This window comes from Lepisosteus platostomus, chromosome 6 (assembly GCF_059453375.1).
Source record: "Lepisosteus platostomus isolate fLepPlt1 chromosome 6, fLepPlt1.hap1, whole genome shotgun sequence".
Taxonomy (NCBI): domain Eukaryota; kingdom Metazoa; phylum Chordata; class Actinopteri; order Semionotiformes; family Lepisosteidae; genus Lepisosteus; species Lepisosteus platostomus.
In genome coordinates this window covers 3,251,030-3,265,669 of record NC_142616.1, presented here as the reverse complement: position 1 = coordinate 3,265,669, position 14,640 = coordinate 3,251,030, and the positions used below count along the sequence as shown (strand labels likewise).

At 49.1% G+C, this 14,640-nt stretch overlaps 1 protein-coding gene across 1 annotated transcript; it reads left to right on the top strand.

Annotated features, from left to right (window-relative positions):
* The first annotated feature begins 520 nt into the window (after nt 1–520).
* LOC148659623 (E3 ubiquitin-protein ligase TRIM39-like) lies at nt 521–11,390 on the top strand. Its single transcript, XM_088633854.1, has 6 exons — nt 521–1,199; nt 4,101–4,196; nt 4,342–4,575; nt 4,702–4,861; nt 5,183–5,242; nt 10,556–11,390. The coding sequence occupies exons 1-6, from the start codon at nt 609–611 to the stop codon at nt 11,107–11,109; spliced, it is 1,695 nt and encodes a 564-aa protein (XP_088489980.1). The 5' UTR covers nt 521–608; the 3' UTR covers nt 11,110–11,390.
* The last annotated feature ends 3,250 nt before the right edge of the window (nt 11,391–14,640 follow it).

The window sequence follows — 14,640 nt, the reverse complement described above, 5'->3', positions numbered from 1 at the left end:
CCTGGAGAGAGAGACACAGCAGGCTGGACTGCTCGCAGTAAGAGCTCACACCCGGACAGTGAAATCCTCTGCACCATGTGGAGCTGTGACACCCCTCTGTCAAGACACAGCTGGAGGAGATCCTGGAGCCAAATAACTCCCAACGATTAAACAGCTGGATGGGCCAGCTGGCCTCCTCTTGTCTGTCACCATCATGCTCTGATCTTCTCATGCTGTGTGAGCGAGTTAGTATTATATTGTTTTGATTATTGGGAACACAAACCACTGGATTGACTTCACCTGAGCAGCTACTGACATCGACGTTTATTAAAAAAACTTATTTCTGTCAGGCTGAGTCCAAAATGACACAGAAAGTCACTTCTCTTACAACCACACACCTTCCCCAAACAACAACCACCAAAGCCGTTTCATAACTGCAGTTCTAAACCACACCCCCTGACAACCCTAATCACACCCCTAACAACCACACCCCCTAATATTCACACCCCTGCAGCTCTGTGCAGATCCAGGAAGTGAAACTCAGAGATCAGTTTCGTTTCACTAGAAACAGCCTCACTGCAGCTCCGTCTCTACTGCTCCTCTCTGTGCAGTTTTTACTTGTCAGAAAAATGGCAGAAGGCAGTATTTCAGTTTCTCAGGACCAGTTCAGCTGCTCAGTGTGTCTGGATTTGCTGAAGGATCCAGTGGCTCTGCTCTGTGGACACAGTTACTGTATGGGCTGTATTAAGAACTGCTGGGATCAGGAAGATCAGACTGGGATATACAGCTGCCCCCAGTGCAGACAGTCTTTCACTCCAAGACCTGATCTTCACAGAAACACCATCCTGGCTGAAGTGGTGGAGAAACTGAAGGAGACAGGGCTCAGTGGCCCTCCTCCTGCTCACAGTCCTGCTGGCCCTGGAGATGTGCTGTGTGATGTCTGCACTGGGAGACAGAGGGGAGCTGTGAAATCCTGTCTGGTGTGTCTGGCCTCTTACTGTCAGACTCACCTTGATCTACACAATGAGCTCAATCCAGGAAAAAAACACAAGCTGGTTGATGCCACAGGACAACTGCAGGAGAAGATCTGCTCCACTCATGACAAACTGCTGGAGGTCTATTGCCGTACTGACCAGAAGTGTGTTTGTTATCTCTGTCTACTGGATGAACACAGAGGCCATGATACTGTCTCAGCTGCAGCAGGAAGGACTGAGAAACAGGTGAGGACTTTGTGTCTGTTCATAAAGTGTCTAGTACAACATGTAAAAAGGATATTTAGTTTATTTGGGGGCTTTAAGTGATCTCTGGACTGTGTTTACTGTATCTGTAATGCTGGATCACCACTGTTGAGTTCTGCTCATGTACTCAGCTGTGATCCTCACTGGTTGTGTCTCTGAAGTGTCTCCTGTTCTTCTGTCTGTTGTTCATTATCTCCTCCTCCTCTCCTTCCCTGTTTCCCTTTTTGCTCATGAAGCACCAGTGACCCTGTACAACTGCACACAGCACACTGAACACCTCTAGAACAGACTGCACCCTCATTAATGCACAACACACTCAACACCTCTAGAACAGACTGCACCCTCATTAATGCACAACACACTCAACACCTCTAGAACAGACTGCACCCTCATTAATGCACAACACACTCAACACCTCTAGAACAGATTGCACCCTCATTAATGCACAACACACTCAACACCTCTAGAGGAAACTGCACCCTCATTAATGAAGTCCTGCTTTAATTTCAGCACAATAGTATTATTATTTATAATAATAAACTCTATTTTTATATGATAGATTTAAAATGGTTTCTCAAAGCACTTTACAGAACACAAAAGGTAGAAGGTAGAAGGGGGTTTTGGAAAACAGTATAAAAGCAAAGAAGCAGAAACAGACCCAGTTAAATTAAAACCCTTCTGAAACAGAAGATTTTGAGTCTGGATTTGAAAGAGCTCAGGGAAGGTGACTCTATGATATCCATAGGGATAGAATTCCAGAGCTGTGGGCTGCAGCAGGAGAAGCCTTGTCACCCAGAGTGCTGTCTTGGGGGACTGACAGGAGACCAGAATTAGAAGAGTGAAGGTTGTGAGGTGGGGAGTAGGATGATAGTAACTCTGACAGGTACTGAGGTGTCAAGCCATGCAGAGACTTTTACGGGATCATGAGGATTTTGAAGTCGACATGAAACCTGATAGGAAGCCAGTTCAGGGACTCCAGGACAGGAGTAACGTAATCACTTGCACTAGACCTAATCAGGATTCTGGCTGCCAAATTCTGGACATACTGAAGTTTGTTCAGTGTGGGTTTAGATACCCCAGCGTGTGGAGTGTTACAGTAGTCAATATGAGTAAAGATGAAAGAGTTGACCAGCTTTTCAACAACAGTTAGATATAACATAGGACGCAGCCTGGCAGTATTTCTGAGGTGGAAGAATGATGTTTTGACAATTTGTTGCACATGTCAAGCCTAGATCAGATATCACCCCCAAGACTGTGACTCCAGTACAGTGTCATCCACAAATAAGGATACTGCATTGGTGTGCCAAGAAGCATGCCTTCTGTCTTGTAGCAGTTTAAATGAAGGAAATTGTGAGTCATCCATGTGTTTATGTCAGAGAAGCAATTAGAGCAGAGACATGTCAGTGTCAGTTTAGTATGGACGTACTGTACTGCAGATTTGAGTATCATCAGAACTCATACATGCTGAAGGGTAGGGAGCCCAGTGTCAACCCCTGAGGAAGACCAGACTTAATGAGTCCAATTTCAGAGCTACAATCGCAGAGAGAGAGACAAAGTGAAAGTGATCAGTGAGGTAAGACTGGAACCATTGAAGAGCAGTGTCAGAAACTCCAAACACAGTCTCAAGACAAGAAAGTGAGAGGTCATGGCTGACAGTGTCGAAAGCAGCACTGAGTTCAGTAAGAATGAGGACAGAAAGAGAACGAGAATCAGAAGCCATTAGAAGATCGTTAGTGACTTTGACCAGGGCACTTTCTGTGCTGTGAGGTTGTCTGAAACCATATTGGAGTTCAAAGAGGATTATTTAACTGAAATCTAACAGCACACTGTAAACTTTCTGCATGAAAAGGTAATGAAAGGGTATGAAAGTTGGATAGAGGGTGAAAGTTGTTCAGGCTGTCCAGAGCCATGATTCTTTTTCTCACACAGGGGTAACAGCAGCAGCTGTGAATCCACTGGTACCACATCAGTGCTCAAGGATTCATTTATTATACTGAGAACTATGTGACAGAAGCAGAGAAACAGGATTGAAATAAAGTGCTGGGAAGGGGATCTAATAGGCAGGTGGTGGATCTCAGACACATAAACCAGTGAACTGTGGTATAATACCTTCACCTGCTTTATTAAATACAAGACTCACGCTGGGCTCTGCTGGAGTCAATCTGACACAGAACATGTTTCCTTTTGTCCTCTGAAATGATCTGAATTTTCCCAGAAGCAGACAGGATGTGAGATGTGGTCGGACACAGGGTCTGCCTGGTCCAGAACCTCATCCAGCGGTCAAGCACGTCAGCCACAGGGTCTCCTCTGACCACTCAGAGAAACTAGTGGCAACAAGGCTCATCAGCACTGCTGTAGTCCTCTGTTTTGAGATGCCGAGAGCAGTCAGGACACTAGTGTATATTGAGATGAATGAAATCTGAAATCTCTAGATTATGAAGGAACAAGTAATAGGTTTATTCTTCTTCAGGTGTGAGAAGGCTCCACGGCCGAAACGTTGTGTTTTCTTTCTTCTTTTTTTCAGTATGGAATAAACCTATTGCTTGTTCCTTTGCAGCCTACGCATGCTGACGCAGCTCCCCACCTGAACTATCTCTAGATGATGTTTTATATATCATTTGAAACACAATTATCTTCTTTTTACATTTCACCTCACATACAGATGTGCAGACCCAGGTGTCAGGTGTCTGCTGCGCTGCACACGCTGCCGGTGTAGATTAGACATGAAACAGGAGCATGTCAGACAGGACCAGGAAACACATCTCATGTGGATAAGACATCAGGGATACAGAGTGTGGTTTTCCCAGGGTGACTCTAAGGGGTGTCTCTGTGATGTGATTGTCTTACAGCAGAAATGTCCTGAGTGTCTCTGTTTCTCCACAGAAGCAGCTGGGGGAGACACAGACACAAACCCAGCAGAGACTCCAGGAGAGAGAGAAGAAGCTGCAGGAGCTGAGACAGGCTGTGGAGTCACTCAGAGTGGGTATTCACCAGATAAGTGGACACAAAAACACACATTTCCACAGCTGGACACTGGACAGTACCCTTTGGAAACAGAGCATACAGCATAATGTAGTTTGAGTGTTTTCCTGTGTAATAATCCACTGTGTGTCTCCTCCCTCAGAGCTCTGCACGCACAGCTGTACAGGACACTGACAGGATCTTTACTGAGCTGATCAGCTCCATTGAGAGAACACGCTCTGAGGTCAAAGAACTGATCAGAGCTCAAGAGAGGGCTGCAGTGAGTCAGGCTGAAGGACTTCTAGAGCGACTGGAGAAGGAGATCACTGAGCTGAAGAGGAGAGACACTGAGCTGAACCAGCTCTCACACACAGAGAATCACATCCATTTCCTCCAGGTAACATCACTGCTCTGTGACTCTGCAGTACAGAAGGGTGTCTCTCACACAGAGCTGCTCCTTGCTTCTCCTCAGGAATGTGTGCTGTGTTTGACTGGAAACTCCTCTTTCTCTTCCCTGCTGCAGGGTTTCCAGTCTGTCTGTGTCCCTCCTGGAGCTGGAGACTCACCCAGCATCCCTGTCCGTCCACACTTCTCTCCTGAGGCAGTGAGGAGAGCTGTCTCTGGACTGAAAGAGCGACTGGAGGATCTCTGCAAGAAGGAATCAATAAAGATTTCCATAACAGGTTAGTAGAGAAACACACTGATGTCTTTTTGGACAGCTTATATATTTCCTGTTTCTCTCTTATATTGTCAATGTATTTTTTGTGCAGTGACTGTATTTATCAGAGCAGCTTATCAGTCAATGATTCAAATTCTAGGTGAAATGTCTTAAAATCTCCAGTCTCACAAATCTTTATGACAGTAAGTGTGTTGTTATATTGTGCTGTATATAGTTTAACAGGAACGTTTTAATAGGGGCTACAGTCCCAGTCCAGTAGAACATGTTATTCCTGTTACTCTGTTACTGCAGCCCTGATGAGACATTTCTCTGTGTGTCTCCCCAGTGACTGAAGTCTACAGTCTGCTGACTCCAGAGCCCGGGTCCAGAGCAGAGCTTTTACACTGTGAGTCTGTTTTCACAACAGTTCCCCTCTGAAATATACCTGAAGCTCAAACACACAGCAGGAACAGTGATACAGAAACTGATACACACTCTGACACACACACATTGATTCACACTCTGATACATGCTGATACACGTCTGAATTCAGAAAGTCAAGCTTGCAGACAGTCACTCTGTGAGGATCAGAGACACACTGTGTCAAACACACAGATGGACACAGAAGTTCCAGTGGGTGTAGTTTATTTAAGAAAATGCACTTTATTACAACAATGTGCAGTGCACAGTGCTTACAGAGAATACAATTCTGACAACAACTCTTCTACAGAATTTAAATCGTCTCAAAAAGAGTGATTGTCCATTATCAATCATTCTATTTTGCAAGTCGTCAGTGAGGCTGGTTCACACAATAAGAGCCCCTCCAAGCCTCCTGGGTGTTACCACTGGCTGCAGTCCTGGCTTTGAAACTGCGATTGTCCATTTCTCAACAGAAGCACTAAGGAACAGTTTTTCTGGGTTTTCTTCAGTCCTCAGTCCTATCCAGTGCTCTTTTGCTCTGATGAAACAGTTCAGCAGTTCAGGAGTCGTTTAGAAACCAATGTCCTCAGGCAGCGGACTTGGGGCGACCTGGTGCTGGGCGGGTCTCAGGACATCCGAACATCAATGATGAGCGAAGGGGAATGAGAGACCTGGACATATATATCCCCAGAGACAGAGACACCGGAAGGACAGCAAAGCACAAGGAACTGGGGACAGGACAGAGTAGGAGCGCCCTTTGGCTGCAGAGGGCATGACACCTCTCTGGTCACCAGCTCTGGTGCACAGTCATCCAGCTGAGGGCCTTCAGCTTGTTGTCTAGTCCTCTGGGTTGAGTCTTTACCCAGGTCTCCCATGGGATCGTCAGCCCCTCCCCGGTGACCTGTAGGATCATCTGTCTCTCCCTGGTGACTAGTTCCTCCTTCCTCTTCCTTGTATAGTGCCTTTTGTTGGTGCAGAGCTCTGGCTGTCTCATGGCCTCATACCTCCTAGTAGGTCTCCGGTCAGTTTTCTGCTTTAGGACTGTGTTTGACACTGGATCAGATGCTTCATTGGGAGGGAGAACCACAGCCTGACAAAGTACTGAGAATTGTGACTGATGGGGTCCAGCCCCTAGTGACAGAGGTTGCAGAAGAAGATGCAGTGGAGTTTCAGAGGGAAATTCGACACATCTCTCCCCCTTCCTCACTGTCTGGCACATCTGGTTCCTTGTGATGTACTCATACCTGTTCCACCATCCCTTGAAGCGCTTGTCTTTGTCTTTCTGACAGAGGGTACACCACGACCAGGTCAGCTAAAGCCAGCAGGGTGTTTGCCTTTAGCACCCTCACTTTCCCCATGAGAGTCAGCATGCGAGTCTTCCACAGGCCCAGTTACACGTTGACCTTGACGGTCCTCTCTGTCCAGTTTATGTTCTTGTTGTCCTGGCTCTGGAATGAAACCACCAGTATCATTAGGGGCTCCATGCAAAGCTTGAGACCTTCAGGCGGCATGTTCCTGTCCCTCCAGGGTCCAAAGAGCTTGCCCTTGCTCCTTCAGTTTATTAGCCTAAAGTCTGACGCTCTGCAGTACTGCTCCCTGACCTGCAGCCCACTCTGCAACCCCCTGTCTGAAATCAGGAACAGCGTCATGTGTACTGGGAGATCTTGAGGACTTCCCCTGTGCCTCTGCCTACAGCTCTGTAATGAGAACATAGAGAAGAGGTGAAAGAGGACACCCTTGACCTACTCCAGATTCCTGGGGGATTAAATCCCAAAGATGTCTGTTCATGTTGACCCTACTGCCCACAGTACAGTATCTCTGTCCAGCAACTGAAACTTTCTCAGAATCTGAAGTGCTCCAGCCCTCTGAACAGATAGCTGTGGTTTACTGTGTCGAAGGCTTTCTCCTGGTCCAGGCTCACCACCATCATGGGCACGTTCTGGTCCTCGGCCCAGGTGATGGCATCTCTGGTGAGCTGGAGGTTCCAGCTGACTTATCACCCTCCCACCCCACATGTCTGGTCACTGTTGGTGATGTGGGGCAGGGAGGTCCTCAATCTAATGGCCAGTAGCTTGGACACGATCTTGATATCCATGCAGAGCATCTTTTGAACCCCTCCTGATGTGCTGGGAGATGACACCTTCCCTCATCCTGTGTCCAAGCTTTTTGCTGATGGAAGAGCTCTTGTTCCACCTCCACCAGGTCTGCCACTGGGGTGTTCCTGAAGCAGGTGTAGAATTCCTTGGGAAGTCCGTCTTGCCACAGCCCTTTGCCATTCTCCATCTGTCAGAATGTGTCAGAGTCTGAGACCCTGGATTTGTGAATAACTGGAATATTCAGGAGCAGAGCCAGTCTCACAATAATGATGGTATGATGACAGTGCTCTTCCCCTGCAGCTTCACAGACACACAGCCTCTTGTGAGCGGCAGCAGTGTGACTCTGGTACAGGGGCTCCTCTGGGGCCTGTAAGCCTCTCTCTTGTCTGAGAAATGGCTGCTTCTCTTCACACATCAACCAGGCTGATGGGTTAGCAGGAAGAAACAGTCAGGACTTGATCTGTCTGAACAAACAGAGCGATAGGAAAACCCAACATCATTTGTTCTTGATATCCTGCCAAAATAAGAATGTCTTAGGTTATTGTTGGTCAGTCACTAAATCTTTAAGCACAAAAACCTCAAACGCTTTAAGACTACAGTCTGCAGACATCAAATACACTTGAATTGGGAATTACACAGTAAAATGCAGGAGAGGTATAAGTTGAAGGGGGAAGAAACAGTATTTCTGTGTATTTTGCGCAGATGACTGTGAAGAGATAGGGGAATGACAGACAAAAAAAAAAGAATTCAGGACGACACACAACCTGTTACACAGTTTGTCCATTGCTGGCTTGCTGTTTACTGGGACCAACAGTAACAGGAAGCCAACAGCAGGTATAAGTCATCGTAAATGTATTCTGTTCAGTTTTGAAAGAATGAGGAAACACTCTGTACAGGACATGTTTCTGCAGTTTCACATCAAGAAGAACAGATGTTTGGAAAGCTGTGTCAATTCTACTTGTCACAGAAATGGTAAAAATGACACACGTTTAAGATCAAGATCTCTTTATTTGCCATATACAATCTCTTGCATTAGGAATTCATTTTTTCACATACAGTACCCCAGCTTGCTCTCCATGAGACACAGACACACAGACAGAGAGAAGCTTGGGGTCACAGTACAGCCTGTTTTCCTCAGATCAGCTCAGACATGTCAGAGTCAGGTGCTCATGGTTAAATTAAGAGGGGTATTTACTGGGGCTGTAGGGCTCCTCTTACTGGCCAGGGGTAATAACTTTGGGGTCTTTCTCTTCAGCCCAGCTGGTGTTCTCACATGGTCCTGGTCATTAACAGACCCAGTGGTGTGTTTCACTAAGAATGACACTGGAGTGTCAATATTATTTCACTAGTCCCACCAGAGTGAGTGTGTATTGGGGTGTTTGCCTGTGATATTGGGGACCTCGTTTCAAACAGGAGTGATCTAGAGGGTGTCTGTGTTTCCAGACTGATAGACTCTCCTGTGGAGTAAATCAGTGTTTGACACTGTGTCCTGTTCTACACAGAATAAGTGTGAAATATCAGAGGAAGATGTTGTCATGATGGCTTCAGAGTTGCAGTGTCCAGAAGAGGGCGACCTCTCTTATCTTTGAAATAAAGGCGCTCTGAGCCCAGAAATGAATTCAGGTATTATTAATAATTGCTTACACTTATATAGCGCTTTACAGGTAATGGGGACTCCCCTCCACCACCACCAGTGTGTAGCCCCACCTGGATGATGCGACTGCAGCCATAGTGTGCCAGAACACTCCCCACACATCAGCTCTCAGTGGGGAGGAGAAAAGAGTGATGAAGCCAGTTCAGAGAGGGGGTTATTAGGAGGCCATGATGGGTAAAAGCCAGGGGGAAATTTGGCCAGGACACCAGGGTTAAACCCCTACTCTTTTCAAGAAACACCCTGGGATTTTTAATGACCACGCAGGACCTTGGTTTTAAGTCTCATCCACAGGACAGCGCCTGTTTACAGTATCATGTCCCCATCGCTATACTGGGGAATTAGGACCCACATAGACTGCAGGGTGAGCACCCCCTGTTGGCCCCACTCACACCTCTTCCAGCAGCAGCCTTAGTTTTTTCCAGGAGGTCTCCCATCCAGGTTCTGACCAGGCTCACACCTGCTGAGCTGCAGTGGGCTGCCAGTTGTGAGTTGCAGAATGATATGGCTGCTGGTGTTTTTATAAATTCATGTAGGTGACTGTGTCAGCCTTTCTAGGCTCCAGGAGTCCAAAAATAAGAGCTGATAAGAATATCTTTGATCGTCACTAGATTGACAGGCAGACAGGCAAAGGGGAGTATTTACTCAGTATTAAGTATTGTAACGCTTACGGCCGACAAGTGTGTGTAAGAGCCGGCGTACCAGAGCGGGTGACGTCACCGCCCTTCCCTGTGATAGCAGGACCACAGCTACTGGGCTGTGAAGAGATCTCTCTTAAGCTCACGGGGCTAGGTCGCTGCAGAGAGACGCGGAAGTCCCGGGTTCGAGCCTCCAGTTGTGATGGGGCCGACCAGATGCGGCAAGGGCGCCTGCCGGAGCCCCCGTTGCGTTACAGTATTAATAGTTTACGCTGAAGTATTAAGTATAAGGAGAATATTAAGTCAGTATTCATTAGTCATGCGAATAAAGCTTCTTGAATCGATTAAAACCCCCATTCGCTCTGGGCATGTATAAGCCCCGCCCCCATCTGTCAGTGGTCAGAGCTCACTGATTGACAGCTGGTGTCTCCTATCAGAGAGGCGGACAGTGAGCGCGAGCAGTCTGAAGTCAGTATGAGCGCCTCTGTTTCTCTCGTCTTTCTCTCCGGGTTTCTGGATGTGTTATTTCTGCTTTAAATTGAACACTTTGGATATTTCTTCGCATTTTCAAAGTAAGGGGGAAGGCTTTCTTATATCTCAGCAAGGTTTTGCTTTTTCCATTATATTTTTTTTCTGTAAAAACGAGCATTATGCAGTCTTTGAATTCAGCACTTTTTTTATTCTACGTCATCAGGAAAATGGTCTTAGAGAAGATGAACGAGCTGCTGAACTGGGATTTGAAATAAACCGGTTTAACAGACAGGCTGTCCAGTTTCTTACAGTATACAGGTCGTTGTGGTGGGTTGTGAAGTGTTTGAAAGCGAGTGGTCGGGTTGTAGTTTCACAGTCTGATGGAGTTGAGTTGGACTGTGATCGGCAGTAGCCTGTTGTGATGTTTGTGTTTTATTCCCCAGCTGCTGTGACTCTGGACCCTGATACAGCTCACTGTGGGCTCAGCCTGTCTGAGGATGGGAAGAGAGTGAGACGGGGAGAGAAGAAGAGTCTCTCTGACAATCCTCACAGATTTGATCACTGGTGCTGTGTCGTGAGCAGGGAGGCCTTCACCTCAGGGAGACACTACTGGGAGGTGGAGGTGAATGATAACTGGATAATAGGAGTGACCAGAGAGTCTGCAGAGAGGAAAGGATGGTTCATCTTCTCTCCCCAGCAGGGTTACTGGTGTCTGTTCTCTGACTCTAACCGGTCTGTTTTCGCTGCTCTCACTGACCCTGTGACCCGTCTCCCCCTCAGTCTGCGGCCCAGGAAGCTGGGGGTGTGTGTGGATATTGAGGAGAGGAAGGTCTCCTTTTACAGAGTGGAGTCCAGAGCTCATCTCTACACTTTCACTGACATGGTCTTCCCTCAGGGGGAGAAGATCTATCCTGTCTTCTATACCTGGGATTCAGATAAAGACCTTGAGCTGCTGCCTGCTGTCAGTGTGGAGATTAAACCTGTCACTGACTCATGAACACAGGCTGACTCTCTCCCAGCTCTCTGTCCACTGCTCACACTGGGAGACGGGTTTACTGACGGGCAGTGAGATGAGGTCAGAAATATAATAGTAATTGTAGATGATGTTGTGTTTAAATTGTTTTACTATAATACATTTAAACGGGGAAAAATAACATGTACGAGAGAGGGCGAGATAACTCGCTACCAGCCTGCTGTACTCCTGACTTGTAAATATCTCTGGAAACCCTGCTTTGTTTTTTTTCTAATTTTTGAGAAAATATACTTTTAAAAATGAAATCCCGTGTGAGTCTCTTCTGCGCGCGCCGGTGACATCTCCACATGGACAGTCGCGTCGTCTAAATCCGCCGGGGCTGAACCTCTGGAGGGGCTGAACCCCCCGAAGTGTTCTCCCGAAGAGGGGCGCTCCTCCTACACAACGCCACAAGCGGCCGAGGGGAGAGGAATTTCTTAAGCGGGACCTCCCAAGGTGCTCTCAAACGCTAGAAGACCGGAAATCTCGTGCCGGCCAGCGACGTGGGGGCTGGGGCGGTAGAGAGGTTCAGCGGAACTATCAACACAAAAACGTGGAGGCGCCGCCCCACAGAAACACCTCCTGCTCCACTGGGGTCCTAACTGGTCTCGTTTGCTCTTCTAACCCCAGTTCTCCCACACGGCTAGTGAGCGATCTCCGGCCTCCGTCCCACCAGACGACTCCCTTAAGGGCTGGAGAACAGTCTAGGGTGATCTCTGAACTGGCCTCATCACTCTGCTCTCCTCCCCACTGAGAGCTGGTGTGTGGGGAGCGTTCTGGCGCACTATGGCTGCCGTCACATCATCCAGGTGGGGCTGCACACTGGTGGGCGTGGAGGGGATCCCCATTACCTGTGAAGCGCTTTGAGTGGAGTGTCCAGAAAAGCGCTATGTAAGTGTGAGGAATTATGATTATTAAACTGTCCCAAGTTTTCACTCCAATGTGGGTGACCAGGTGCGGGTGTCCAGAATCAAGGGAGTGTTGGAGAAGGGGTATGAGCAGACCCTCATGGATGAAACCGTCACCGTCCAAGAGCGGACCCCCGGCTCCGAGACCCTCTTACAAACTGCAGGGCCACGCCGCTGATGACACGCAGGGCCCCTTTGACGCAGAAGAGCTACAGCAGGGAAACCGGCCGGCCGAGCGCGTCTCTTTCCGGACCCTGGGCAGACGGCACAATCCGGGGAGGAGTGAGGAAAACGGGGAAAGAGGCAGGCAGGAGGCTGGAGGGAAACAGGGGCGTGTCCACGGTGCGCTGGTGTTCGGGGGAGGTGTGTCCGAGGCAAACTGTCCAAGGGAGTCCGAGGTGAATCCATGAGTGTAGCAATAGTCCAAGACCGGGTGATCCATCCTGACAGACGAACAGAGTTACAAGCCGGAGCGGGATCTGGCGGAGGGTCGAGGGAATAAAAGGGGGTCACGGGGCCAGACGCTCCCTCATCCCGGACCCAGAAGATCAGGACACCGTGATGAAGCCTGTGCCGCTGAGTCGCTCCTGGACTTCCGGGTGTCCATCTTCCACAGCTGAGCCCAGACTGGCAGAAACGCCTGGCTTGTATAGCAGGGGGGGCAGGAACCGGAGGCAGGTGCAGGAGATCAACACTAAAGTAGGAAGGGCTGGAGCATCCTTAACAGGAGGGGTTTACGAGCGTGACAGACCGCATCCAGAAGATTCTAGCTTCCGAGGTGAAAGAGATATAGAGTTGATGAAAAAAACACAATGAACCGCAACGGCTTCTGTGTTACGCTGGCGGGTGATTCATCCTCAAAGATGTTTCCAAATAACACCAGCGTGTGCTTCTCGGGGTATTCAGGAAGGGCGACTGGCCTGGACGGGAGCTGGGATGTGGGCCTGGGAGAACTACACTACCCGCACACCCTACACACGGTAGACCGAGACGAAGAGTCTTCTGCGCGTCGGCGAAGAGACCGGAGGCTGCAGGGACCGCCCCCCCCCCCCCCAAGGGTACGCCGGCGGCATCGAGCAGCTCGCGCTTGAAACGAAGCGCGCTGTGGACAAAACCAAGCTCACTGGCGTAGGTTTCAGACACGTCAGAGCCCGGGGAGGGGCCATCGGTGGGGGGGGGAGTGATATCGAGGGAACGATTTACAATTCGGGCACACGAAATAACGTTTCCTCTTCTCCTTCGTTTTCTTTGTGTGACTGAAGTCGCACGCACACAGAAAGTGTCTAACGGGCCAGCATGATCCCCGGCTCCTAACAACAACGCTATCAAACACTATCAAACGCGTTACTGTGTCTTTATATCAGTGCAATAAAGCCGAACTGTCTGACACTGCTGTAGATTGGGATAATGGAGAGAGATGAACTGATGAAGTTTTATTCTGGTTTGGGGAGGAGTTATTAGGGCACTGTAGCTCCTGTACTCTTGAACTTCCTAGTGAGGACTGCAGCTCTCTTTCACTGCTAGTGCCGCACCTGTCCTTGCGAAGGGCAGAGTTAGAAAACGTTATTTTGAGAGAAAACGAGGGAACGATTTAGCCTTTTCGTGCGCACGCATTGTAAATCGTTCCCTCGATATTTAACTTTTTTTTCCTACTGATGGTCCCCTCCCGGGCTCTGGAAAAGACCACCCCATGAGCCGGGCTGTGGGGGTTGTTGGGAGGGATACCCGGTTTCTAATGTACAAGCATGACCCTCTGGCGAGGGTGCTGGGTCTCAGATCAGGTGGCGGAAGTGTAAAATCGCCCCATCCTGTCAATATGACGGGCGGGTTTATCACCATGCGCGTCTATACACAGAAATCATAGAACACCCCCCTGCAGACAGCACAAACGAAGAAACCCCCCCTCCTTCGACAGCGCTGCGCTCGTGTGCCGTTGAAGGTGGCGTCGGCGCTGCTGTCGTTCCCCAGATGTAGCGCCTTGTCGTTTCGGGGTCGTGACGTCACTCAGCCCCCCCACAACCTCATAGGGGAACCGGACCGGTCTCACTCATCAGTGCCAGGTCAGACGTCAATCGTTAGACATTATATCTCGGGAACGAGAGCAGCAGGGAAGTTACTTTCACCGGCACAAGCGCAGCGCTCGCGCACGAGACCGCTGTGGCTTCCCCGCCGCGTCTTCAGCGCGTTGGCAGGTGGCGCAGGCTGCCTTTTCATCCATACACTCGCAGGTCGACCCCTCGTCAAGGGGAGATCTCCCCTCTAGCTCAGCTGGCTGGGTCCCTGTGGAGCGACGCCGGAGGCCCGGGTTCGAGTCCCCAGCGGTGGGGGGACCGACCTGAGGCGGCAGCGGAGACATTCACAGAGCTGCGATGTGTCCAGGGTGTCCCAGGAGTGCGGTGTGCCGAATACAGTGACAGCTGTGTGTCTGGGGAGCCAGGACAGGTGATCTGCTGAAGCCCGTGTAGCCTGTACAGGAGATCTGCTGAAGAATAAATTTACACGCAAAATCCTCGAAACACGTTTCGCCACAACACTCCCAGCCTCGTTTGTCGTGAGCGTGAGGGGTGAGGAAGAGTGTGAACATCCACCTCTCTTCAGCCTGTACTGC